This window comes from Neophocaena asiaeorientalis, unplaced genomic scaffold (assembly GCF_003031525.2).
Source record: "Neophocaena asiaeorientalis asiaeorientalis breed wild unplaced genomic scaffold, Neophocaena_asiaeorientalis_V1.1 scaffold165, whole genome shotgun sequence".
Lineage (NCBI taxonomy): Eukaryota > Metazoa > Chordata > Mammalia > Artiodactyla > Phocoenidae > Neophocaena > Neophocaena asiaeorientalis.
Window position 1 is genome coordinate 2,423,163 of NW_020173918.1, and position 26,875 is coordinate 2,450,037.

The 26,875-nt window shown below is 43.3% G+C and overlaps 8 protein-coding genes and 2 pseudogenes across 8 annotated transcripts; 5 read left to right on the top strand and 5 right to left on the bottom strand.

The window, feature by feature from the left end:
- LOC112404167 (histone H4) lies at positions 1–462 on the bottom strand. The gene has a single exon (XM_024752018.1). It carries the CDS (start codon positions 433–435, stop codon positions 124–126), a length of 312 nt encoding a protein of 103 aa, XP_024607786.1. The 5' UTR covers positions 436–462; the 3' UTR covers positions 1–123.
- A 2,768-nt stretch (positions 463–3,230) lies between these two features.
- LOC112404150 (histone H1.4-like) lies at positions 3,231–3,921 on the top strand. The gene has a single exon (XM_024752005.1). It carries the CDS (start codon positions 3,260–3,262, stop codon positions 3,893–3,895), a length of 636 nt encoding a protein of 211 aa, XP_024607773.1. The 5' UTR covers positions 3,231–3,259; the 3' UTR covers positions 3,896–3,921.
- Positions 3,922–4,101: 180 nt separating this feature from the next.
- LOC112404151 (histone H3.1-like) lies at positions 4,102–4,853 on the bottom strand (annotated as a pseudogene).
- A 1,543-nt stretch (positions 4,854–6,396) lies between these two features.
- On the bottom strand, positions 6,397–7,925 carry LOC112404158 (histone H2A type 1). The gene has a single exon (XM_024752010.1). The coding sequence runs from the start codon at positions 7,915–7,917 to the stop codon at positions 7,525–7,527; it is 393 nt and encodes a 130-aa protein (XP_024607778.1). The 5' UTR covers positions 7,918–7,925; the 3' UTR covers positions 6,397–7,524.
- A 298-nt stretch (positions 7,926–8,223) lies between these two features.
- On the top strand, positions 8,224–11,469 carry LOC112404163 (histone H2B type 1-like). The gene is made up of 2 exons (XM_024752013.1): positions 8,224–8,640; positions 11,385–11,469. Exon 1 carries the CDS (start codon positions 8,235–8,237, stop codon positions 8,613–8,615), a length of 381 nt encoding a protein of 126 aa, XP_024607781.1. The 5' UTR covers positions 8,224–8,234; the 3' UTR covers positions 8,616–8,640; positions 11,385–11,469.
- A 1,523-nt stretch (positions 11,470–12,992) lies between these two features.
- Positions 12,993–13,396, bottom strand: LOC112404165 (histone H2B type 1-like). The gene has a single exon (XM_024752016.1). The coding sequence runs from the start codon at positions 13,371–13,373 to the stop codon at positions 12,993–12,995; it is 381 nt and encodes a 126-aa protein (XP_024607784.1). The 5' UTR covers positions 13,374–13,396.
- Positions 13,397–13,677: 281 nt separating this feature from the next.
- LOC112404156 (histone H2A type 1-B/E) lies at positions 13,678–14,121 on the top strand. The gene has a single exon (XM_024752008.1). The coding sequence runs from the start codon at positions 13,700–13,702 to the stop codon at positions 14,090–14,092; it is 393 nt and encodes a 130-aa protein (XP_024607776.1). The 5' UTR covers positions 13,678–13,699; the 3' UTR covers positions 14,093–14,121.
- Positions 14,122–15,008: 887 nt separating this feature from the next.
- LOC112404117 (uncharacterized) lies at positions 15,009–26,473 on the top strand. Its single transcript, XM_024751948.1, is given in 5 exon segments — positions 15,009–15,434; positions 15,542–15,683; positions 20,702–21,038; positions 21,820–21,925; positions 25,655–26,473. Coding segments are annotated over 5 exon segments (1,410 nt in total). The 5' UTR covers positions 15,009–15,027; the 3' UTR covers positions 26,073–26,473.
- On the top strand, positions 20,726–21,043 carry LOC112404170 (histone H4). Its single transcript, XM_024752021.1, has one exon. The coding sequence runs from the start codon at positions 20,732–20,734 to the stop codon at positions 21,041–21,043; it is 312 nt and encodes a 103-aa protein (XP_024607789.1). The 5' UTR covers positions 20,726–20,731.
- LOC112404159 (histone H2B type 2-E-like) lies at positions 23,863–24,245 on the bottom strand (annotated as a pseudogene).
- Positions 26,474–26,875: the final 402 nt, after the last annotated feature.

A 26,875-nucleotide genomic window follows, 5' to 3' on the forward strand; every position in this document is an offset into this window, starting at 1 on the left:
TTGACCCAAACATCTTAACAAAATATTAGAACAGAAAGCGCAAAACTCTTTTGAGTGAAAGAATAGGTGGCCCTGAAAAGGGCCTTTGGTTTTAGTAGGCTCAGGGGGATGGCAAACAGGAGTTCAGCCACCAAAGCCATAAAGAGTGCGGCCCTGCCGCTTGAGCGCGTAGACCACGTCCATGGCGGTGACAGTCTTGCGCTTGGCGTGCTCGGTGTAGGTTACAGCGTCCCGGATCACGTTCTCCAGAAACACTTTCAACACCCCACGGGTCTCCTCGTAGATAAGACCAGAGATACGCTTGACGCCACCGCGTCGGGCTAAGCGACGGATAGCAGGCTTAGTGATGCCCTGGATATTATCTCGCAGAACTTTGCGGTGGCGCTTGGCGCCACCCTTCCCCAGCCCCTTTCCACCTTTACCGCGCCCAGACATACCGAAAGTACAGCGATCACAGCCGCAGCGAAGTGATCTCCACAGCGCCACTTAGGAGTTTTATAGTAATGTGACGGACCTGTTTGAAAACTGCAAGAGCAGGGGCGGTGACCACATTCAGTTCCCACCCTTCGCTTATTTGTCCCTTGCTCAGAGCTGTGGCAACTATGAGGGGCGCCTGAAGCGACTGTGGATCCTGGAGTTGGGATTTAATAATATGGGTACGTGTGTTTGTGCATCCGTACAATACGGGCAGCCGTTAAGTGGGGCAACAGATCATACACTTTCCACAAAGAAGCCTGATACTTGTTCTTCAGTCTTTCCAAAATATGAAATAATCAGTTAGTACACGCTGTTGTCCCTTATAAAATGCTTTAAATACGGTTTTAAATAAATAATATCTTTATTGTTTAAGCTTCCATTAGTTTTGTCCATTTATGTTTGGTTAACTAAGCAGAGCTCTTTGGTATGCAGGCTGGATGACCCCATAGAGGGAACTAAAAATATAAGAAGGTTACACGTTTAAGAGGTCAAGTCAGGTTAAAAATCACTGAGCGCTACATTGGAGATTTATAAATATGTATATCCCAAAGTGATAAAAACCTTGTTCTGCTGTAAGTCTAAGATTTATGGTTTGATTATATATTTAATTGTGGACAGTTTGTATCTGGCATTGTATCTGTCACTGCATTCTATTTCTGCAACCAGGTGGCATTACAGTGTCCGGTCAAGCTCTGGAGACAGCCTTCTCTACATACTAACTTGTGACCTTGGGCAGCTTACACTCAGTTTTTTTCCTTTCATCGATAAATGTATAAGAAAGTGTAAATTATAGAGCACTTGAATTTAAAAGAGATAATCCAAATTGCTTAAAATAATATCTGTAAGTAAATAATCACTCAGCATTTTTTATCATGACATATTATAGTGTCATGTCTGCTCCCAACTCCTCCACTCAAGATTCACTCCTCTAAAGTGAAAGTCTAAGTGATTATCTAATTTACTAAAACCTTCTTTTTGAGGACTCCTCAAAATAATAAATACCTAAAGATTTAATTTCTGGTTAATTCCCTTGAGTTCCAGCTGACTTGGATAGCTTCGGCTTTTTCTCCATGGTCTGTGAAGAGGCCCAAGTTCTTCAAAGCAGTTCCAGAAACAAATTCCAGAATGGCGTTCTTAACCTGGGCTATATAGATGGATTCAGAGCATCTGGAAACTTGTATTGAACAAAACCTCTCTCTTTGTCTTTACATTATACTCCAAGTGAACCTTAGCATTTCCTCCACTTGTGAATGCAGGCAACAAACAGTGTGAGTGGCAGGACCTGTGCTATATTCATAACCATGTTGCAGTTGCAGCCGTCAATATCTCAATCTCTAATATTGTTTAAATATATTACACCTTCTAAACTGTAGTAATTCTTGGTCATATGGGTAATCTTGTTATTTAATGTATTAATAAAGAAGCACATGTTAATACTTCACCAATTTGGATTTTTGATAAATTTGATAATGGTATTTTAATACAACTGTTTTCCTTTGTAATCCTATGTATATTATCTTAAGCACTGAAAAGCATTATTCTGGGAAGGGACTCATAAGGTTTATCAGAAATACAGAGAAGTCCATGGCTGCTTCAAAATAAACATATGTTAAAGACAAAGAGTCTGAGGCCTGAAGAAGAAAATCAAAGTACTTTCTACCATCAATCTATTTCCTACTGAACATAACGCATAACCTATAATGTGTTTCCTATGAACCTATATCCTTGCTTAAATAAGAAAAGTAGTAATGAATATAAATGCTTTTCAATTTCCCTCTCAAGGGAATTCTATATAAGTATGTGTGGGAGTACTGAGCGTGTGTATATTCCTTAATTCTTTTACTTGGATACTTTGCCAAAGTTTATCTTCCAAAGCATGACAGAACCCTGAACCCAAGAGCTTGTGAACATTTCAATAACTGATCCTTCCTAATAAAGTCAATGTAAATAAGTGAATCTGTAAAGCCCCATAAAGCGGTCCAACTCTATTTTATGCCTGTACCTGGACCTCCTCTGCCATCAGCTAGTGCAACACAAGCCCAACTACCACGTCAAGAGGATCATTGATTATTGCTTTTGCTATTTTCCTACATAAATTTTGAATGCTTAAAGCCCCCAAATTAACCAACCCTCTAAATAGTCACAAAAAGCTATGATAAAACTTTTCCAAACTAAATAATGACTTTTCTTATCAGATATTGCTGTTATTCCAAGCAGCCTTTACTACAGTTCTTGTACAGAAATCCTGAAAGAGCCTGTGTTATTTCTCCTCATATGAAACAGATTTCCCAGGTAAATGTCAAAGAGAATCAAGCAGTTGTTGAAGGCATGAAAAGCCAAAAACGTATAGAATGTCCCTTGAGAGCAAGCTATTGAAGACATAAAGAGAAGAATTTATATTTTAAACAAAATTCAAAAAGTTGTCTCTCTGACCTTTGGATCTGTAGGAGTGTCGGGGGATTTTGAAAAAGGTTGAGACCAAAGTGATAAAAACTGCAAGAAGAAACTGTAAAGGTCTCAAAGCTTGAGCTGTCCCGGTTCATTGTAGAATATAACTGGTGTGGTTCCTCCACAGGAGATCTTTCATTTTTTGCTTTACTGAACTGTAACAAACACAACTCCGAGACAGAGCTGAGACTAGGTTGCTTTCAAGCTGGAAGCCAGCTGGGAACCAATCAGCGCGCAGTGGCGCTGTGTGTATATATAACACACACATTCTCGGTCTGGGTACTCAACTCTGAGTCTTTAATTTTTTTACTGTTAGGCATCCACACCAACAACCATGTCTGAAACCGTACCTGCTGCGCCTCCTGTTACTTCTGCGGAAAAGACGCCTGTGAAGAAGAAGGCTCGCAAGTCTGCTGGTGCCGTGAAGCGCAAGGCGTCCAGGCCCCCAGTATCCGAGCTCATCATCAAGGCTGTCAGCGATTCCAAGGAGCGCAGCGGCGTGTCCCTGGCTGCGCTCAAGAAGGCGCTGGCAGCTGGCGGCTACGACGTGGAGAAGAACAACAGTCGGATCAAGCTGGGTCTCAAGAGCCTGGTGAGTAAGGGCACCCTGGTGCAGACCAAGGGCACTGGCGCCTCGGGCTCTTTCAAGCTCAACAAGGAGTCGGCCACCGGGGAAGCCAAGCCCAAAGCCGAGAAAGCGAGCGCGACCAACCCCAAGAAGGCTACTGGGGCAAAGAAGCCCAAGAAGGCCACAGGCGCTGCCAGTCCGAAAAAAACCGCTAAGAAGACCCCGAAGGCAAAGAAACCATTAGCAGGCACCGGGGCCAAGAAAGTGGTCAAGAGCCCGAAAAAGGTGAAGACAGCCAAACCGAAGATAGCCAAGAGTCCAGCCAAGGCCAGAATTCATAAGCACAAGGTAGCCAAGCTTAAAGCGGTCAAGCCAAAAAAGGCGGCCCCCAAAAAGAAGTAAGAAAAAAAGACTTGAGTACCTTAAAGGCTCTTTTCAGAGCCACCCAATTAATCTTAAAGAACTTGTAACGCCATTTTTGCCGGAGGCGGAGGTTGGGAGGAGCGGTTTTATTTCCTCGCTCGGAATGGAGGTCCCCAGTGCACAGGAATCTTTCACAGAAAAGGTGGTTGGCTCTGAAAAGAGCCTTTGGGTTTTTCAGAGGTTGGCACTTAATCGGGAGAAACAAATCTACGCCCTCTCCCCGCGGATGCGACGGGCCAAGTGGATGTCCTTGGGCATGATGGTGACGCGCTTGGCGTGGATGGCACACAGGTTGGTGTCCTCGAAGAGCCCCACCAGGTAGGCCTCGCACGCCTCCTGCAGCGCCATCACGGCCGAGCTTTGGAAGCGCAGGTCGGTCTTGAAGTCCTGCCTCTGCCTGATCTCGCGCACCAGGCGCTGGAACGGCAGCTTGCGGATCAGCAGCTCCGTGGACTTCTTCTGGTAGCGGCGGATCTCGCGCAGGGCCACCGTGCCGGGCCGGTAGCGGTGCGGTTTCTTCACGCCGCCCGTGGCCGGCGCGCTCTTGCGCGCCGCCTTAGTGGCCAGCTGCTTGCGCGGCGCTTTGCCGCCGGTGGACTTGGCGAGCGGTCTGCTTAGTACGAGCCATGACAGATTTCCCGAAAGCAGCTAGCTGGTGGAAAAATGAAAGCCTGCCCCCCCGCCCCACCTCCCACTGGTGTATATAAAGAGTTCCGTTCTGATTGGACAAGGCATTTGTTCCTTGCGGCTCGCAGTGAAGGTATTGGTAGCGAAGTTCACTCTCCGACATCAGCCTCCCTTTGAATGGCAGTTTTCAACCCTTTCTCACCTTTATCTTCCTTATGCTGTTTCTTTACAATGTTCTTTGGCTTTTCTCCGCAGAACTTAACACAAATTATTACAATGCTTAATCTTGTTTGCAGAATAAAAATTTTAAACTTTGGTACCTGAAACTGGCTTTCTTTTGATCAACTTTTTGAAAAGGCGTGTTGGATGTGATTGGCCAAGAGATTTTTATACCCTCATTCAAATGTAGTAAGGCTAATTTTACGTCAATTTCTTGTTTTCTCTTTTTAAACTCTTAGAGATTTTTTAAAATAACAAAACCCTTTCCTTTTATTTCCCCTTTTATATTACAGGTAAGTCGTGTTTTGGTAGATTATATATATGAATTTCATTTCAGGATAGTAAAGGGGGTAGTTACAGTATTTGTTATAGAAAAAGAGTGTTGGGGGCTTCCCTGGTGGCGCAGTGGTTGAGAGTCTGCCTGCTGATGCAGGGGACACGGGTTCGTGCCCCAGTCCGGGAAGATCCCACATGCCACAGAGCGGCTGGGCCCGTGAGCCATGGCCGCTGAGCCTGCGCATCCGGACCTGTGCTCCGCAATGGGAGAGGCCACAACAGTGAGAGGCCTGCGTACCGCAAAAAAAAAAAAAAAAAAGAAAAAGAGTGTTGGGTCTGATAGAATTGAGGACCATCAGTTTAGGGGTCCAGAGATCATATGAAAGCAGAACTCCAGCCCCCTGAATACATCCTCCTCTACCTTCCCCATAAGACTTAACGTGGCTTGCCCTTAAGTCTTATGATGAGCCCTTGCACTGCATTCCAAGCTATCATGCACCAGTGTCAGTTTTCTGGCTTGGTGTAAGACCTGTGGCCACAGGAGGAGAAAGGGATCCCTACTATTAAGATGCATTGTGTTTTAAAGATATATGTAAGTTTCAGATTTTACAAAAACTAAAGAATTTACACCTATATAGCTTGTGATCTGATCATATGTCTGAGGGTTCTTTAGGGCCATATTCAAAAAGAGAGGGAGGGGAGAGAGGAAAGGAGAAAGAAAGAAAACTTTTTGGAAACTATTATTATTATTTACTATTAAGGAATCTACTTGTATGACTACCATGAATCCCAGGCTGGGTTAACAGTGAAAAGTTCTGGAGGTAACTACACCCCACTCTGGACAGTCTGGTCTCTCTACCACAGTCTTCTCTCTCTACCTCAAATGAAAGCCCAGCTGCATGAGTCCTCAATCTCTGAAGTCCTCTTCATGGAAGATGCCAAAGCCAGCTGTGTGAGAGGTTTTATCAGAGGAGAGGACGACTTTGTCCTCCCAGAAGACAAACCCTCTGCTTTCTGAGGCAGGTAGCAACCCCAAACCTGCGCAGGCCTCAATTCTTGAAGATTTTCGGAATGCACTAAAACCATTAACTCTGATTAATTTCATGCTTGCTATTATATTAACAAATGTTTACTTTTCACTAACTATAACATTCTCACATAAAAGCACCCCACTACGTTTCACAATTTCAACTGAGCTTCGTGTAAAATGGTGTTAAGAAAAACTCAAAACTTGTAAATGGTACACAAGTATGTCCCGAAAAGTCATGCTGAAGCCTTTGTTAAGCTCTGCCTAAACAAATTCTAGCTCCAGGCTACGCAGTATTGTATTCTTTTTTTTTTTTTTGTATTGGAAACAATTTATTAGGAAAAAATATGGAAGCTTTTTTTATAACAATTTTGATAAATACAAATGTTGACAAATCAGAGTGTATAGAGAGCATATTGGTTATTTGGGAAATTGTATCATAAAATGGATGGGCTCCACAAATTCTTCGATGTACTTGAAAAAAAGAGTGCTAAGTCATTTTGGGCTGTTGTCACAAAGTACCATAAACGGGACGGGGTGGGGGCTTGTAAACAACAAAAATGTATTTCTCAGTCCTAGAGGCTGGAAGTCTGAGATCTAGGTGCCGGGATCATCGCCTTCTGGTGAGGACTCTCTTCCGGGTTGCAGACTGTCAGCTTCTCATTGTGTCCGGCTGTTCGGCCACGTCCCAGTCGGGCAGCGGTAGGTCAGTGGAGCGGAGTCGGCCCGGGTCTCCTCCACCCTGAGGAAGGGTCGACCGGCACCGCGCACGAAGCGGCCCTGGCGGGAGGGAGACCAGGGGGTCTGGGGTCTGTGGGGAGCTTGACTCGCAGTCACTTCCGAGGGGACGCTGAGCCCCCAGAGCTGGGGGCTCACTGGCCTCCGCACTCCAACGAGGGGGTGGTCAGGAAGGAGGGACGCTGTCCCTGGGGCCCAGTATTTACAATTAATTAGGGCCCAGCTCAGTAGAGTTGAGACTGGCTATTAAAAACAAGTATGAATTACAGATCAACTTGTCCCACCAGGATGCAAAACAATTCCTTTCAACATGAGATAGTACTAAAGGAGTGGTTTAAATGATCTTGTAGGTCACCAACTAGATTTGCACCTAAACTTTCAACATTTACCAAGTATTATTCTACCATTATCTTTTTCTAAGGGTTAACAACTGAGGGCTTGCAGCATTGATGGACTTAATTACTTGTGATACAAGGTCTCTCTATATCATTTTTACTTAGCTAAAGAGTACTTTTTTGATTACTTTAAAGAGTATGATTAGTTTGCATTTCATAAGAGTGTAAACACATCTTCTAAGTTGACAAAATGTGATGAGAATCATTTTTAACAACCTGCTTAAATAAGGAAAATGTAAGCCCTTTTAATGAATACGTGGGTGGCTCTGAAAAGAGCCTTTGGTTAAGATTGATTCCTCAAAGATCAAGAATTTGAATACTGCAGTTTACTTGCCCTTGGCCTTGTGGTGGCTCTCAGTCTTCTTAGGCAGCAGCACGGCCTGGATGTTGGGCAGGACGCCGCCCTGAGCGATTGTGACTTTGCCCAGCAGCTTGTTGAGCTCCTCGTCGTTGCGGATGGCCAGCTGCAGATGACGCGGAATGATACGCGTCTTCTTGTTGTCGCGCGCCGCGTTGCCCGCCAGCTCCAAGATCTCGGCCGTCAGGTACTCCAGCACCGCCGCCAGGTACACCGGCGCGCCGGCCCCGACACGCTCGGCGTAGTTGCCTTTACGGAGCAGGCGGTGCACTCGGCCCACAGGAAACTGGAGCCCAGCCCGAGAAGAACGGGTCTTAGCCTTGGCACGAGCCTTCCCACCTTGTTTTCCGCGTCCCGACATCTCATCAATCTAATCAAGGTGCTTAGCGAAGAAGCAGCGAAACGAAAGTACAAATTTTCTTAACAAATGAGAAGCAATTATACTTCGAAGCCGAATCGTAAATTACACTGTTTGATTGGTTAAAAGGGTCTAAAAGCTTGCAACCAATTAAAAAGGAGACCTGCTGTCACATAATTTGCATACCACCGAACAACGTGGAAAATTTATCCAATCAAAGTGTAAAGTTTTACATACCATATTTGCATACTAGCTCTACAAATATCCTGAGTGATGTTTCCACGACATGCTTTCTTCTTTAACTTGGCGTGGTGTTCGTTATGCCTGAGCCGGCCAAGTCCGTTCCCGCCCCGAAGAAGGGCTCCAAGAAAGCGGTGACCAAAGCCCAGAAGAAAGATGGCAAGAAGCGCAAGCGCAGCCGCAAGGAGAGCTATTCTGTGTACGTGTACAAGGTCCTGAAGCAGGTCCACCCGGACACCGGCATCTCGTCCAAGGCCATGGGCATCATGAACTCCTTCGTCAATGACATCTTCGAGCGCATCGCGGGCGAGGCGTCGCGCCTGGCACATTACAACAAGCGCTCGACCATCACGTCCAGGGAGATCCAGACCGCCGTGCGCCTGCTGCTGCCCGGGGAGCTAGCCAAGCACGCCGTGTCCGAGGGCACCAAGGCTGTCACCAAGTACACCAGTTCCAAGTGACCCCAGCAAAAAAGTACTTTTCATGGTTAGTCTCAAAGGCTCTTTTAAGAGCCACCCACTTTTTCAGCACAAGAGCTGTAATGATTTGGTTCTAATATAACTGTGATAATAGACTCAATTTTAATTTATTGAAACGAACTTGTTGCTAACACTTGAAGTACACAGCATTTTGTTTTGAAAATAAAATATGTATTTACTTTCTAGGTAAATGGTAGCATAGCCTTCTCTTGCTTTCACTGCTCACTTTGGCTACAAGGCTAGCCAAGTGTGGACATGTAAGTATCATTTGAACTGCTGTGATGTAGTGTGCCCTACGAACTGACCCCATGAAAAGCGAAGAGGATTTAAGAAATCCTCTTAAATCCTTGGCAATGCCTTGTTAGTGCTGTGTGGTAGTAAGAGGAATATGTACATGCATTCGATTTGATTAAAGCAGTATAACTTTTCTATGTATTAATGGGGAGCAGCACAGTTAATGTGCATAAAATTGAAAAACGAGTATCACTGGTTCCAGGATAGGACCATTTAATTGTAAGGAGAATTTTTCCAAGGTTTGGCTAATGAAAAGTTAGACCATTGCCGAACCCACTGGCAGTTCAGGAAAGAAATACCCTTAAAATATTTTGGTGCCTCCTCTCCCTTAAATTATGTTATTTTCTCTCAGGGTGGATGTTATGATTATTTTGCCCTAGTCAGAAAAAAAAAATTTTTTTTTAATGAAAATAATTCATACCACCACCACTCTTCTGTCCTATGTATACATATATAACAGTCATGAAAATTGACACTTTTCTCATAATCACAAACCTGCTTAAGTTTATAAACTGCCATAAATGGCATCCCATATGGAACAAATACTAAGAATGTATTTACAACATATTTTTAGGATTCCAACCCTAGTAGGAAAAAAGTACTAATAGTCTATAATCTTGTGTAATTAATGACTACCAGGCTTCCCATTCCCAACACAACACATAAATATGCACACACAACATACACAAAAAAATGCATAAACATTCAAACAATACATATAAAGAACAAAAGCAAAAATTTTTTAAATGTAAAAGAATGAAAACTAAAAATAACAGATAGCTGTATTTGAGAGTTTATGTTATTGTAAATAGTCAATTTTTGCTTTCTGTAGTCCCAGAGGTAAACATCTACACCAGGTCTATATGAGCTTTAGGGGAGTATATGAAATCCAAGAAATTACATACAGTAGTGTGTCCATATGTTCGTCTTCCCACCAGAACCGAAAGTATGTAGCATTCTGTCAAATTCTAAAAATACTCTCACTTACTGTGCTAGGCAGAATGATGCCTCCCCACTTACGTCTACCTTTTAATCTCTGGGGTCTGTGAATATGTTAGGATACATAACAAATGGGAATTACGGTGGCAGATGGCACTGACTTTAAATAGGATTATCCTAGGGAATTCCCTGGAGGTCCAGCGGTTAGGGCCCCACGCTTCCACTGCAGGGGACATGGGTTCAATCCCTGTTCGGAGAATTAAGATCCCGCATGCTGTGCTTGGCCAAATAAATAAATAGGATTATCCTAGATAATCCAAGTGAACCCAATATAATTACAAGGGCCCTTAACAATGGAAGAGGGAATCAGAGTACAAAACCAGAGAGATGGCAATGTGAGAAGAATTTGGTCAGATACTGTTGGCTTTCAAATCTAGCAAAGGGCTGTGAGCCAAGGAACAAGGAAAATCCTCCAGGAGCTGGAAAAGACAGGAAACAGATTTCCACTGTTAGAGGCCCAAGCCCTCTGACACCATTTTAGTTCAATGAAATTCATTTCAGAATATTGATCTAAAGAACCATAAAATTATAAATGTATTGTTGTAAGCCACTGTATTTGTGATAATTTGTCAGACCACCAATTGAAAAGGCACTCACGTTTAAGAATTATTGATTAATGTATTCAATGAGCTTTAAGATTATAACTACATATGTTTAAATTTAACAGTGTAAATATAAAAATGACTATAGATACAAGTAAATTCTTCCTAAAGTTGCAGGCTCACATAATTTTGACATTGTTTTAATTTTAACAGCGGCAATTTACATTTCCTTTTTGTTCTTCAATTTTTATTTACTTTTGGCTGCGTTGGGTCTTCGTTGCCGCGGGCTACGCGTGGGCTTTCTCTAGTTGCAGTGATCGGGGGCTACGCTTTGTTGCGGTGCGCGGGCTTCTCATTGTGGTGGCTTCTCTTGTTGCAGAGCACGCAGGTTTCGGTAGCTGTGGCTCACGGGCTCTAGAATTCAGGCTCAGGCTCAGTAGTTGTGGTGCACGGGCTTGGTTGCTCCGTGTAGGATCTTACAGGACCGGGGCTCGAACCCGTGTCTCCTGCAGTGAGAGGCGGATTCTTAACCACTGACCACCAGGGAAGTCCCCTACGTTTCCTTTTCAGCTAGTGTGTCTAGGGTGTCTGATTTTAACAGCAGAAAGTCTAATTTCATGGAGCAGCACTTTGTTCATTCATTATAGTATTATTACTTCTGATTATAATACTATATCAAAAAGCTTGTCTTCATTATATGTAAAGTGTAGGAGTAATGGGAAAATTTACCTCATAATGTCCATAAATAACTTCATGAATTGCAAATCAAATTGTAATGTTTGCTTTCATTGTAACTACTGCATTTGTTTACACAAAACTGTCAATGAGTTGGTTTCAGTAATATCCTTTTTTGTTTGTGTTTTGTTTTGTTTTTGGCCATACCACGCGGCTTCTGGGATCTTTATTCCCCGACCAGGGATTGAACCAGGGGTCAAAGCAGTTGGAAGCACGGATCCCTAACCACTGGACAGCTTGGGAACTCCTATAACATTCTTTCTCTCTTTTTTTTTTTTAATAAATTTATTTTATTTTATTTTTGGCTGCATTGGGTCTTCACTGCTGCACGTGGGCTTTTCTCTGGTTGTGGCGAGGGGGACTACTCTTCGTTGCAGTGCACGGACTTCTTATTGTGGTGGCTTCTCTTGTTGCAGAGCACGGGCTCTAGTAGTTGTGACACACGGGCTCAGTAGTTGTGGCTCGTGGGCTCTAGAGCGCAGGCTCAGTAGTTGTGGCGCACTGGCTTAGTTGCTCTGAGGCATGTGAGATCTTACCGGACCAGGGCTCTAACCCGTGTCCCCTGCATCTGGCAGGCGGATTTCCTAACCACTGTGCCACCAGGGAAGCCCAACATTCTCATTTTTAAAGTAAGGAACAGAGGCTGTGAGAACCAAAGATTATTTACCTCACAGAACTCAAATTCCAACCAATGTCTTCTGATGCAGTTTTCTTTCAAAGATGTCTAGATAGAATTCAAAAACACTTCACATGTACAGATTTCTCAACACTTTAGTAAGTATTTTTGCATGAATTACCTCCTCTCCCAGCACTAGGCTACATCCCTTTTCTTGGTGCATTTCTTATTCATCTTTCATGATGTGTCCCGAATCAGCCAAAAAGGAAGACATGGTTAGGCTAGGAGATGAAGCTCCAAATCCCAAAGGCCTGCATGCCGCACTCCAATTCGACTCACTTCTTTTGTCTCCTGGAATAAATGCTTTACCTACCTGGGAGAACTGATGGTGATAAACCCTTCTGAGATCGAGAGTAAGGAAAATGTATGATTATCAAAGTGTCTGACGCTGAAACGAAGTGAAATAAGCAAAAGGTTTAAATCAAGGGAGGCTTGACACCATGCATTAGTCAGTGTCCAGTCAGGAAAAGAGAAAACTCTTGGTTATTTTTACAAAGATAATTTAATAAAAGTTACACAGGTTTTGGAAGGAAGAGCAAAACCCGAGCTGAAGTGTTTCAGAAACAACTGAAACTGGACCCCATATAGGGGTCTGGGCACACAGGAGAAGGCAGAGGTACTAGAATGTCGATGTTTGGAGCGCAGGCCAGATGGAGGTAAGGCTCTGAATTCTGTGGGGTGGGGCATGATTCTGGGAGTGTAGGATCCATTCTGGGGAAAGGGCCGGGGGAAGCTGGGAACAGAAACCAATTCCTGGTACCAGAGTGCCAAACTACGGCTAGGATGGAAGAGTTCCCTTTCCTAATCCCACCCAGCCAATCTCCCTTGCTTTCGTAATTGAAAATAAGGCGTGGTGGACAGAAACTCTTGGCTTTTTTAGTATAGAATATAGGAAGGTTTGGGAAAGAGGTGAAACAGAAAGAGCCTGTTTTAATAAGCACAAGGGCTTCTCTATACATAGACTTATTAGCAGAAACAACTCGGCCAACTCCAGTATCTAACTGCGTTTAGATAACATGCCCAAAACGGGCATCAAGAGGGCATCACAACTCCTCACATGAAAATGTAAGTGGCTCTGAAAAGAGCCTTTGTTTTAACAGCACCTATAAACATTTACTTGGAGCTGGTGTACTTGGTGACAGCCTTGGTGCCCTCGGACACGGCGTGCTTGGCCAGCTCCCCGGGCAGCAGCAGGCGCACGGCCGTCTGGATCTCCCGGGACGTGATGGTTGAGCGCTTGTTATAATGCGCCAGGCGCGACGCCTCGCCCGCAATGCGCTCGAAGATGTCATTGACAAACGAATTCATGATGCCCATAGCCTTGGACGAGATGCCGGTGTCCGGGTGGACCTGCTTCAGCACCTTGTACACATACACGGAATAGCTCTCCTTGCGGCTGCGCTTGCGCTTTTTACCATCTTTCTTCTGGGCTTTGGTCACCGCCTTCTTGGAACCCTTCTTCGGGGCAAGAGCAGACTTAGCTGGTTCAGGCATACTTGCCGAATTCGAAACGCACACTAAAGTATGACTCTCATATGCCTGCTTACGTCTAGAATCTCGTCTTTTATAGGCGACCTATGCAAATAAGGTGTTCAAGGATATCCAGAACTGATTTGATAATGCATTAGTGACGAGATTATGTAAATTTACTTGCATCACATCTCCTTTCTTATTGGTTGTCTAGTAAAAAGACGATTTTAACCAATCCTACCTCGCATTTGACAATTCCACCCAGCTCTATAACTGTCATCTTGTTGCTCCTTATAGAACATTTCTTTTTCGCTTTTCTTGTGGCTGTTTTTCCCCTGCTAGCACTCAGTATGTCTGGGCGCGGGAAGCAAGGAGGCAAAGCTCGCGCCAAGGCTAAGACCCGCTCATCGCGAGCCGGGCTCCAGTTCCCCGTGGGCCGAGTGCACCGCCTGCTCCGAAAGGGCAACTACTCCGAGCGGGTCGGTGCCGGGGCCCCCGTGTACCTGGCGGCGGTGCTGGAGTACCTGACGGCTGAGATCCTGGAGCTGGCGGGCAACGCGGCCCGCGACAACAAGAAGACGCGTATCATCCCGCGCCACCTGCAGCTGGCCATCCGCAACGACGAGGAGCTCAACAAGCTCCTGGGTCGCGTGACCATCGCTCAGGGTGGCGTCCTGCCCAACATCCAGGCTGTGCTGCTGCCTAAGAAGACCGAGAGCCACCACAAGGCCAAGGGCAAGTGAAACGTTTAGCAGTTCTTCAGTCCCCGTTCCGAAAATCAAAGGCTCTTTTCAGAGCCACCCACTTTTCTCCCGGAAAGCGCTGAAATACTTCGTAAGTGTAGGAGACGTGGTCAAGTCTTAATGTGTAGCTCCGCTTAAATTTTGTTCATATTAGCCTGTTAAAAGTCTTGCATTTAAAAATGGGAAACCGCTCCCATGTTTGCCACAAAGGGGCTAAATTGTTAGCCGTTGGTCACATTTTATGCACCACAAATTCTTAGAAAAATTCATGAAACTAGCTTTCTGCCATCCCTTTAACTGAAAAGATGCAATACGTTTGTAAACTCACATAAAGAACCCCTGTTAAGGGAATTCTGTGTAAGGACATAAATTTGGGCTTGTAGGCTATGGATAACGTATATGTATGTAAATGACAAAGAATACAAACCATAATGCCTCATGTTAAGTGGTGGTTTTGCATGTACACGAGGTATATACATTATTACATATAATGTATAGTCAAACGAACTTGGTGTCAAAAAGTAAAATATGAATAAAATAAATGAGAGCACAAAGGAGGAATAGCTGACCAATGACATGTCTGGGCGGGCTTTTTAAATTCTGCGAATGACGGCATTATTAGTGAGAATTGTTTAGTCCATTGGTCGTTTCTCCTTTGAGAAAAATTCAATGAATGAAGTACACTAAAATCTCTACTAAGTGAAACCTTACTGTTATGGACTCAATTCAAAGTGGACTATAAACTTGAAATAAAATTTCGATAACTCATTTAATCTTTAATGGAATCCAACCATATTTCTCCTAAAGGCAACGGGAGAACCAATTAGATCACAGCGCGGGAACTAGGAATCAGACTGATCTGCGGCCATACATAAGGTCACAACCGGCACCAGCACCATACTACTCTCCAGCCAGTTTCCTTTTCTGTTATCGTCATGGCGCGTACAAAGCAGACCGCTCGCAAGTCCACCGGCGGCAAGGCGCCGCGCAAACAGCTAGCCACCAAGGCGGCCCGGAAGAGCGCGCCGGCCACGGGCGGCGTGAAGAAGCCGCACCGCTACCGGCCCGGCACGGTGGCCCTGCGCGAGATCCGCCGCTACCAGAAGTCCACGGAGCTGCTGATCCGCAAGCTGCCGTTCCAGCGCCTGGTACGCGAGATCGCGCAGAAATTCAAGATCGACCTGCGCTTCCAGAGCTCGGCCGTGATGGCGCTGCAGGAGGCGTGCGAGGGCTACCTGGTGGGGCTCTTCGAGGACACCAACCTGTGTGCCATCCACGCCAAGCGCGTCACCATCATGCCCAAGGACATCCAGCTTGCCCGCCGCATCCGCGGGGAGAGGGCGTAACCCAAGGCTATTGCTTACTCTGAACTGAAAAATGCTCTTTTTAGAGCCACCTACTTTGTCGATAAGAACTGTTGTAATGCTTTCCCTTATTTTACCTCCCTAGGCAGTTAATAAACAATAATCGGAAGAAAAACCTCTCTCTACTCTTTTTTTTCTGCCTTATAGCAGGATATAAATTCTGTACTGGAGACTGCACAGGCTGTTCAGACCAGAGAGGCTCCAGAGGACTCTTAACAAACCTCGCTGTTAGTTTCCTCCCATATATTTACCTTCTCACACTTTGCTGCCGTTAGAAGCCTAAAAGTGCTTTTCTTTGTCCTGTCATTTCTCTACAAATCTAGTCTTTGTTGAAGATGCTATGTAAGCTGGAGTTATAAGCCACCTCTTTGGATTACTTTCTCCTGGGTCTCTGCTACTGTGTGTATGAAATATACATGTTAATAAACCTGTTTATTTTTCCTTTGCTAATCTATGTTTTGTTACAGGGGCCCCAGCTGAGAACCAAGATGTACAGCGGGAAAGTTCTCGACCACCACCACCACCACCCGCCCTCCACCTGGGAAAAAGAAAGAAGATTGAATTAAAATCAAACGAGCAAATTTAGATGGAAAAGGTTTATTGTCCTATGGTACAATTATATTATTACCTTTACGTTATCTTTTCTACTGGAAAGAGATAATAGTCACCTCTAATAGACAAAAATCATTGAAATTTTCAATATCCTATAAATTAGCATCTAAATTCATAGACACTTCACAGATATTAGACCCTAATAAATAGTTAAACAGAAACGCCTTCCCGTAGAATAACTAAAAAACACTTGGGCAGGCTTTCTAGACTATGTTCTCATATGACAACAAAACGAAATTCAGTCGGTTCCTTTACCTTAATTTGACATTTATATATATCTTAACAGATTTCAGAGCTGTTCTGTAGTGACCAGAGCCTTTCCTTTATCCTCAGTGAGCCCATGCCTTATAAAGAATATGCCTTCCTGTCTGCAATTTCCACCTTCCTGTATGCTGCTTACCAATGATGATTTGCCATGACGTTGAGTGACAAGTGTTCAATTTCCCGGGCCTAAAGGAAAAGAACCAGCACCTCTCCTAAATCCCCCTTTATTTCCAATCAAGTCACAATTACATGATATCTCACTTACATTTTTTTTCAAAAAGGCAAAATCATGATTCAGCAAATAAAAATTAGTATGTGTCAAAGAGCTTCACTTTTCAATAAATGAACCAACAGGTAAAATGCCGTGGTAGGTTCAAAGAACATTTAAGAAATTAGGATATTTACAGAAAATGTAACAAAGAAATGTTAGAACAGGATTGTTAGATTAGTTTAAAATAAAATTATTTTATTACCGAATAGGTCATAAATATTCCACTGGATAGAAATTATTTGCCTCTCTGCCAGTTAAGTAACTTCACTAATTTTGGTACCTACAGTCAATAGTAAATAGTTAGGTGGTCTGAGTACATTTTTATAGAATCCTTGTGTGGCCTATAACCTTGTATATTGGACATCATGGCTCCTCCTTTTTTCCTTACTTCCAAGTCTCAGACAATTTTTCTCACACTGAGGCAGGAGATAGATGAGCCCCAGGCTGAGCAGCTGGAGTTTGTCGCCTGTGGCCAGATACTCCAAGACAAAGATAATAGCTGGAGCAGAGAGGAGCTGAGTCCTGCCCAGATAAAAGATAAAGAGACCACATATACCTCATTCTCAAGGTCAAGGAAACCTTCCAGACTACACATGCGCAGAAACACTCCTTGGAGGTCAAATAAGGAGGGGTCACCACCCCATAGTAAGTGATGTCAACCTACCCATAAGCCTCTTCGCTAGAATCCATCTTGGCTAAGAGATGCAGGAGCACACGTGGCAGGACCCTGAGATAATCCAAATACGACTTAGAACCAAGAAAAGCAAGATGATTGGTCAAAAGAAACCTGGAAGAGATGCTCCGTATAAGTGATTTAAACTACTGCAAGCACTCAACATTCTGAGTTCACCCAGGTGTACCTATTGAGAAATGGAATATTTCCTGCCATATCAGTAAACAAAGGATGTCACAGCAGAGCTTGCAGCCCTCCAATGTGAGCTGGTGAGCCCTGAGGGAACTTAGGAAGGAAAGAATACCTGCCATCTAGCAGCCATCAGACTGCAGCCACTCCATACAGTGAGCCCTGAGGAAACTCAGGATGTGAAAATACAGGATACGTGCCCCAGACAGCTGAGGTGCATATCAAAGGAATGAGTTCGGTGAGCCCAGACTCTTGCATCTTCCCATACATAGAAAAGAGCTAAATTCCTTAATTTGAGATATCTAGTTTCCTTTAATTAACAATAATCTTTTGATGTTCCTGACTACCTGCCCTTTGTTGCAAAATGTCTATAAAACCTGGCTCTCCCCTAGCCTCCTAGGAGCAGTTCTCTCAGGGTTACTTGATATGCTGCCTCCCAGGCTTTTAAGTCCTAAAAATCTCCACCGAATAAAACATAACTCTCAATTTTTAGGCTGTGAAAAATTTTTTAAGTCCACACTATTCACAAGTACTCTTTTTCCTCCTCATAAACACTTTAGTTGTTTCACTACTTTCCATCTCTTTGTGGGAATTCATTTCTGAAAAACCAGGGGGCCAGGGGCCTTGTCACTGGCCACTGTCCCTGGTGGTCTGGTGGCTAGGATCCAGCACTCTCACTACCGTGGCCTGACTTCAGTCTCTAGCCCGGGAACTGAAATCCTGCAGGCTGAGGCCACCCAAGATCAACACAGTGAATCGTTACATATGTGTATATATATATATATACACACACACATATGTATGTATATAAATATATATATAAACTTTCGAGATAAATTTCTATGACACACCATGGTGTAACTCCTTGACATTCTTATTTTACTCATGCATCAAATAATGGACACTTTAACTTATTATTCTTTCTAGACTCCAAAGTAATTTACCTGATTTTTTAACCTCATTCTTTCTTGGTCTTTACCTACTTTCCAGGAATAGTAAATTGTTTTCTGGCCTTCCTTCTTTTAAGGAAACGCTTTTGTACTTCTACTAAATGATTTCTTTTCTTCTTTTGTTTTATAAAACCACTGAGTGCACAATCTATCAAACAGTCTATCAATCAAAGAACACTCATTGCTTTCATAATCAGTTCTGAATGTTCCCTCTCAAGAAACACACTTTTGGGGGGAAAAAAATAAGCATAAATTTTCAGGTACGCTCCATTTCCTGATATTCTGCCCTTGAAGAATTCTAAGGTCAACAATTTTTCTAGTATTCATCTTTTCTTGCCTTGGTAAGTAATGGTTTATTCCACAAGCCTGCCTTAGTTCTCTAATGTGATTTTACTTTTTAATTTATTTTTGCAATGCTTCATTCTAGTTGAGACGAGTATCTGTAATTGGGTTTCTTAGAAATACATTGAACATCCACTGTATTCCAAAGCCCATGATAGCAAGGTTGGATACAGATCAAGAAACAGAGAGGGAAAAGGAAAAATTCTAGAGCACCACTGACCAAAGAAAACAATGCAAGGGAAACATTTAATGAAAAAATTTTCAGTAGCCACATTTCAAAAAGCAAAGAGATGCAATGTTTTAAATAATACATTGCATTTAACCCAAAACATCCAAGATCTGTTCATTTCAACATGTAATAAATATAGAGATATTATTAATGCAATATCTTACATTCTTTTTTTCAATCTAAATCTACCAAATTGGGTTTATATTTTAGTCAATCTGACACTAATTTTTTACTGGAAATGATTTGTATTTAAATTCCATACAGTTTATTGTTTAAAATTAAGTTCACATGCCCAGGTTGTTCAAACATACCTAAAAATTTCCAATAATTGAAATGGAGTATCAGCCTTTAAATTTAAATTAATTAAAATTAAGTAAAATTAAAAATTCAGCTCCTCAGCAACATCAATCCCATTCCAAAATATATATATTTATATATATATATATGAATATATTTTATATATCATATATAATAAAGGCTCAAAAGTTATTCCTGACTACTTTATCAGACAATACAGTTTTAGGGGGAATTGTGTTCGGAGCGTGGAGATGGCAGTGGAGACTGCTGGTTAAATTGGGGGAGTTATATAAATTTAAATGTAATGATGTAAGTTTAGCACTGACTTCTTAAATAAAAAGTTTGCTCACAAAAAGATGGAGATTAGGAAAGCAACTGAACATAGGCCCAGATGGCAAAATACCAGATTGAGAGATTTAAGAATATTGAGGAGAAAGTCAATCTTTGGAGCATGAAGATGGAATTTCCGCAGGTAATTACAGTAGTCCTCAATGACTGTGTTGAGCATTTGACCAGAAATTTACTTTTTGATTTTCAGAACACCTTTGTGATGTCGGGGTTAACATTTCCATTCTACAAATGAAGAAAATAAAGTAAAAATAAGAAAACACCTGCCACAAAACAGGTCCTGGACGTCAGAAGGTGAAATATAGCAAATACTGAGGGCGCAAGCAATGGAGTCATACCTCCCAAAAACAAACACTCCAGCGGGAAAGCCTTGTTGCCCAATGGATTTCAGAAATTTCCTCGCTCCCTAAGACAAGTTTACCACCATAACTATTTCACCTTCATTTAAAGTATACAAAAATGCTTATCTGCGGGCTTCCCTGGTGGCGCAGTGGTTGGGGGTCCGCCTACCGATGCGGGAGACGCGGGTTCGTGCCCCGGTCCGAGAGGGTCCCGCGTGCCGCGGAGCGGCTGGGCCCGTGGGCCATGGCCGCTGGGCCTGCGCGTCCAGAGCCTTTGCTGCGCCACGGGAGAGGCCACAACAGTGAGAGGCCCGTGTACCGCAAAAAAAAAAAAAAAATGCTTCTCTGGAAAGAGGGAAGCCAGGGACTCGTTTCCATTTCAGATATGCGTTTAAAATGAGAGGCAATGTATAATTTCGGTTAATGACTTGGCCTAAATATCCAAACTTGAAAAACAGATGCTGGCTTGATAGGTACAGTTATTTCACTCCCTTGATAAACAAGAGAATTTTTTTTAATGCCCTTAAACAGAACGTGTTAAACTGAATTCTGAGAATGAGCAGACAAAGCAATCTTCTCTTTTCGGCTCCGCCCCACTGACTCTCGGGCATGGTGGGCGGGGATAAATTAGTTTACGAACTAACCCCACCCCCTACCCACCCTCATTTGTAGTTTTCAAAAAGGTCCGCTTCCGGGTTTTAAATAGGAATTTCGGTGTGCTCTCCCTAGCTGAGTACAGTACCTGATCTGGTCTTAGTGATGTCTGGACGTGGCAAAGGCGGGAAGGGCTTGGGTAAAGGGGGCGCCAAGCGCCACCGCAAAGTCCTGCGGGATAACATTCAAGGGATCACAAAACCTGCAATCCGTCGCCTGGCTCGTCGCGGTGGAGTAAAGCGCATCTCAGGTCTTATTTATGAGGAGACCCGCGGGGTTCTGAAAGTGTTTCTGGAGAACGTAATTCGGGACGCGGTCACCTATACCGAGCACGCCAAGCGCAAGACTGTCACGGCCATGGACGTGGTCTACGCGCTCAAGCGCCAGGGACGCACTCTCTACGGATTTGGCGGTTAAGTCGGCACCCACAAACTAACTTTCTGTAGCAATGCCCAAGGCCCTTTTCAGGGCCACCTAACTACTCGCTTGAAAGAGCTCGTTGCCCTGAACTGGTGTTTTCAGGTTTTTTTGTAAGGAACTTGAGTTCCGAAGTTTGTTAGATTTTGGGTGCAGTTGCTTTAACGCAGCTCATGTTTGCATAGGTTTGAGTGCATCAAACGTTTACACCGTGTTGCAGTTTTAATGCCACACGATGGCTTTTCCAGTGTAGAACCCTTAAGCGTCCCACATTGTTTGAATAGCACTTCTGATTCTTAGGAATTCTCGGTCTTGCAAAATTAACCAGTGAACTTTAAGATTTTACTAATTTATTAGATTTTCCGAAATACGGAATTACTGTTTGACAGTAAGCTATGAATAGTGTTGGGAGACAAATATAGGTAATGCCTTATTGGCCTGCTCAAATCTCACTCAAAACTTTGGTAAATTTTAAATATTCAGCCCCTAGTAGGGCAACTCAAGGGACAAGGTATAATGAAAGAAGCTAAGACTGAACTGTAGAGAGTGAAGGCACCCATGAGGAGGCCCAGGTGGCACATGGGCCGTTTCTCCTCTCCCTTAAAAGCATTTATATTTGGATTATATAAACGGATTACCAGATGTTTTTTAATCTACAAAGAATTTGGGATTTGTCTCCTGCCTTTTCAAATCTATTCCCTGGTAGTCTGTAATAAAGCAACAACTTTAATTCATATCAAGAACCCTCCGGTTTCTTTTCTCAACTATAATGTCAGAAACCGAGCTACATGGACATCTAGCCCTGTGCTGGGACTCCGCCACACCAAAGGTTTTCTCATGTTGTCAGTATTTGCAAAGGAAAAGGGGAAAGAAGTCCCCAAAGTAATAAATGAACAAATTCTTCTGTGTCTTGGCTTCAAAAGAAAGTCACTGGCAGAGGCCTGTTTAAGAGGACTTCAAGGTATTAGGTGCCTTTTCCTTACATAGTTTTCCTGCCTGCAGGCCATTTGAACCAATCCCAGTACTGTGGCGGCAGGGGTGTGGGGAGGGGATTGGGAAAGAAGGAGCAATTGTTAGTTAACTGTCTTTTGGTCCTGCTGGGTTCTGTGATGGTCTCTTAAGGTGGCCCCCAGGATTTCCCCTCTTGAGGTTCACTCTTGTGTGATGAAGTCCCTTGAGTGTGGATGTGACCTGTGAATTGCTTTTAACCATCAAAACAGGTGACCATAGGTGACAGGATGTAAAGCATTTTGTGTATATGACTATGTTATCTAGGATTGTAACATCCTTGACTCTTACATGCTGGTTTTGGTGAATCAAGTATCCCTGTTGTCAGGCCCAAATGACAAGAAACTCACAGGGCTATTTAGGAACTGAGGGACGCCTTCAACTAACAGCCCATAAGGGCTTCAAGCCAACAGCCAACAAGAAAATAAGACCCTCAGTCTTAAAACTACAAAGAACCAACCAGTAAATTAGTTTGGAAGTGGATATTTCCCCAAACATCCAAGAGACCTCAGTCCTGCATAACACCTCAATAGCATCCTCACAGAGGACCCAGCTAAACCCTGCCCAGACCCACAGAACCTGTGAGATAATACATGTGTGTTGTCTGAAGCTAGAAATTTCAAGGCAATCTGTCATGCAGCAATAAAGATAGCCAACACATTTGGCATGTTCATCAATCCATGTCATCGAAAATAACAGATATGATGAACTGAAACTTCAATCTTTATCTAAAGGAAGACCTACATTTAAAGAAAGAAAAGTGTAATGTGAACAACATTGTTTCACAACTATGTGAACCTCTCCTCACACACCCAATACTGATCTGGCACATACATTGGTAGTGTCTTGCTGGCCGCCCAAATACCAACTCTATAAGCCGTGAAAAGTACTAAAAGCAATTTATCAGTCATTTTGCTTTCAGCAATACAGAAACTATCAAAATATTAACTCAGGAAAACTGTATATTTCATTCCATATTCTCTGTTCTCCCTGCACTTGTACATCTTCTCTTACTCCTGATTTTGTTTCTTCTTTTTTTTTTCCTCCTGTGTAAATGAATACAGAACCTAACACTGACTGAAGGCAAGGAATACAAAAATGAAATATAAAATAAAAATTAGTCAAATTGAGGATTTCAGACCCCACTTCAGCACCATGTAGGGTTGATTATATCAATAATAGCCTCAAGACAAAATAAAGTGAAAATCCTTTCTTTTTAATGCAAATTTGAAAATTCACCTTTGAAAGCGTATACTTGTAGTTGAGATTAAACTCTGAGGTTCCAGTAAATACCCCAGGCCTAGTCCAGTATATACTGTATAACTGAGATTCTGACCCTTTGTAAAGTACGAACACCTTCTCATGAGTTAATATTTGTGAAGCACATAAAATTATTTTGTTGTAACATGGGCATTATATTTAAAACAAGGAACCCAAATACAGGTACTAGCATTACACAACTTTAAGTCCACAGATACTCACTCTAAAATTTTCAATCTAAGCAATGACTGGCTACAAGAACAATTTAAAGATTTTAAGAAATAAAAACACAAAACCCAGAATACTACAACTTTCTACTAGTTCCTACAACACACATTTCAAATTCTTTGCTGCACTGAAGAACAAAAATTCAAATAAACCTCTCATACTGCAATACTGTTTCCTGCGCTTTAAAGAATGACTGTAAAAAAAAGAAAAGAAAAAAAACATGTTTTTAAAATACTGACAAATCTTGATATTATAGCTCTCAATATGCAAAAATGAGCGGCTCTAAAAAGAACCATTGAGAAATGCTAGAGGCATAGAAAAATTTACTTGGAGATGGTGTACTTGGTGACAGCCTTGGTGCCCTCGGACACGGCGTGCTTGGCCAGCACCCCGGGCAGCAGCAGGCCCACGGCCTTCTGAATCTCCCTGAATGTGATGGACAAGTGCTTGTTTTAATGCTCCAGGAGCGACGCCTCGCCCGCGATGCAAAGATGTCATTGACAAACGAGTTCATGATGCCCATGGCCTTGGACGAGATGCTAGGGTCCGAGTGGACCTACTTGCAGCACTTTACAGACATAGGCAAAGATAGAATAGCTCTCCTTATGACCGCACTTGCGTTTCTTGCCATTTTTCTTCTGAACCTGAGTCACTGCCTTTTTGGAGCCGTTTTTTGAGTTGGGACAGAGTTAGCCGGCTCTGGCATGGTAAACAAAGTAAGCAAAATTGGGGGATTAAAAGAACGAGAACAAAAGGAACATCGCGAGTATTTTTATCAAGGATATACAAAAGAACACTCACAAAGCTAAACTTTGATTGGACAAAAGCTGACCAATAGGTTACTAGTATGTAAACTAGGATTCAAAAACTCCCTTTTTTATTGGATCAAAAACGAACACTTTTGTATATTCCTATAGGTTGATTTACAGCACTGTTATGAGACTATAAATTCATTCACACGAAACAATCAATTTCTTTTTAATTAAATGAAAGTCTTCGCGTTTGGATGCGGAAACCAGGTAAGGAAATCCTGTTATCTAGCCCAGTCCAGTCCTGACCGCAGCTCTGTCGGGTTTGTCAGGAACACCTTGGGACCCTCGGAAGGAGTCCCGAAATGCCGGCCCATTGCAGTGTTATCAAGAAAGACTCGGTCGCCGCCATCTTTTTTAAGGTTCCACATTGCAAAGCTTTTCATGACGGCTCTCACCGTTAGACCCAAGGTGACATTTTAAAAATGCATCAAAGCCAAACAACAGAGCAAAATTACCAGTTGTTTTGTTTGCTTGTTTGTTTCTCTTTTTTTTTGCGGTACGCGGGCCTCTCACTGTTGTGGCCTCTCCAGTTTCGGAGCACAGGCTCCGGACGCGCAGGCCCAGCGGCCATGGCTCACGGGCGCAGCCGCTCCGCGGCTTGTGAGATCCTCCCGAACCGGGGCATGAACCCGTGTCCCCTGCATCGGTAGGCGTACTCTCAACCACTCCGCCACCAGGGAAGCCCCAAATTTCCCGTTTTGAGTCAAACACACTAAAGATCCAGGGATTCCAGGATATTGGGATTTTGCTGCGTGTCCCCTGAATAATACAAAATTTCTTACATCTTAACAGTATTTCCTAGAAGACCACGTTACAGTGAACTAGATGTTTACGGTCGGTGTGGAATAGGATTCATGAGATGCTTAGACGATGGATTTTTAAATAGGGGGAAGGTCTTGGGACTAAGATCCGATGAAAACGGGTTAACTGCAGAAAATGGCGGGTGTCTAAAGTCTAAACTTTTCCGAACACATTCTATTTTGTATATCCAAACAGGAAAAACGTTGAAGAATATTAAATTTGTAATGTGTTTTTGGGCAATACTTGAGTGTGTGGGTATTATCGATAAAACAACTCGGAAAAAAAAAATTTTTTTTTTAAGGGTCTGGGAAGATGTCTGCTAATTGAAATTCACCAATCCCAAACTTGCACCTAATGGATAAACCAATCCTAAATCGCTCGGAGCACTTCCGGAATTTAGCCGCGGATGACTAACAGGAATTGCCCGCAATCCAATCAGAGTGATCCTGTTCCTGTATAAATATAGAAGCAAATCTACCAGTTTAGCCTCTTTATTTTGGAGATAAGTAATGGCGCGTACAAAGCAAACCGCTCGTAAGTCGACCGGCGGCAAGGCGCCGCGCAAGCAGCTGGCCACCAAGGCGGCCCGCAAGAGCGCGCCGGCCACGGGCGGCGTGAAGAAGCCGCACCGCTACCGGCCCGGCACGGTGGCCCTGCGCGAGATCCGCCGCTACCAGAAGTCCACGGAGCTGCTGATCCGCAAGCTGCCGTTCCAGCGCCTGGTGCGCGAGATCGCGCAGGACTTCAAGACCGACCTGCGCTTCCAGAGCTCGGCCGTGATGGCGCTGCAGGAGGCGTGCGAGGCCTACCTGGTGGGGCTCTTCGAGGACACCAACCTGTGTGCCATCCACGCCAAGCGCGTCACCATCATGCCCAAGGACATCCAGCTTGCCCGCCGCATCCGCGGGGAGAGGGCATAAATTATTATTGCCAACTTAAAACCCAAAGGCTCTTTTCAGAGCCACCTATAATTTCACTTTGAGGAACTGTATCACAAGGGAGTAGAAAATCCCCCCGACCCCCACCAAGGCAAGGCTGGAGGAGGGCAGAACTTCCTTCTCTCCCAAGTATTCCATGTACCACCCCAGGAAGGAACAGTCACCCCTGCACACTGTCTTCCATGTAAGAACAGGACATTGATTCCTGAAACTACTTTTCCTCTGCAATCCTTAAAGTTATTTGAGAAACAGCCAGGGGAAAATAGTTGATATATCAATATTTTTATCCTCTTAACCCCTAAAAGAGAAATAAACCTCCCATGTGAAGATATCCTTATCCCAGTATGAGAATAGAAAGTATCCTTAATAGAATTTGGGAATTCAACACTAAGAAAGCTGTATAAGCAAACTTCATTTGTCTGCTACCCCAAGTACAAGCTATATATATGTGTGTGTGTGTGTATATATATGTATATATATATATATATATATGGCATATATATACATAATGTAAATATATATATATGTGGCCTGCTTTGGTTACTCGGTGGTCTCATTTCTGAATGACCTCTGTGCGTACAAATTGTTTTCTTCCCCCGTTAATCTATGTCAATTTAATTATTAGACAAGGCAAAATAATTCAAATTTCCCTCTCCCTGATACAAGAAGTCCAGGGATGACGTCAGGTATGAGAAAAATGGTGGGTCCTTGAGCAACCTGGAAAGCATGCTAGGGATGCTTTCTGTGGCATGCACACACATACACATGTGTGTGTACATGAACAT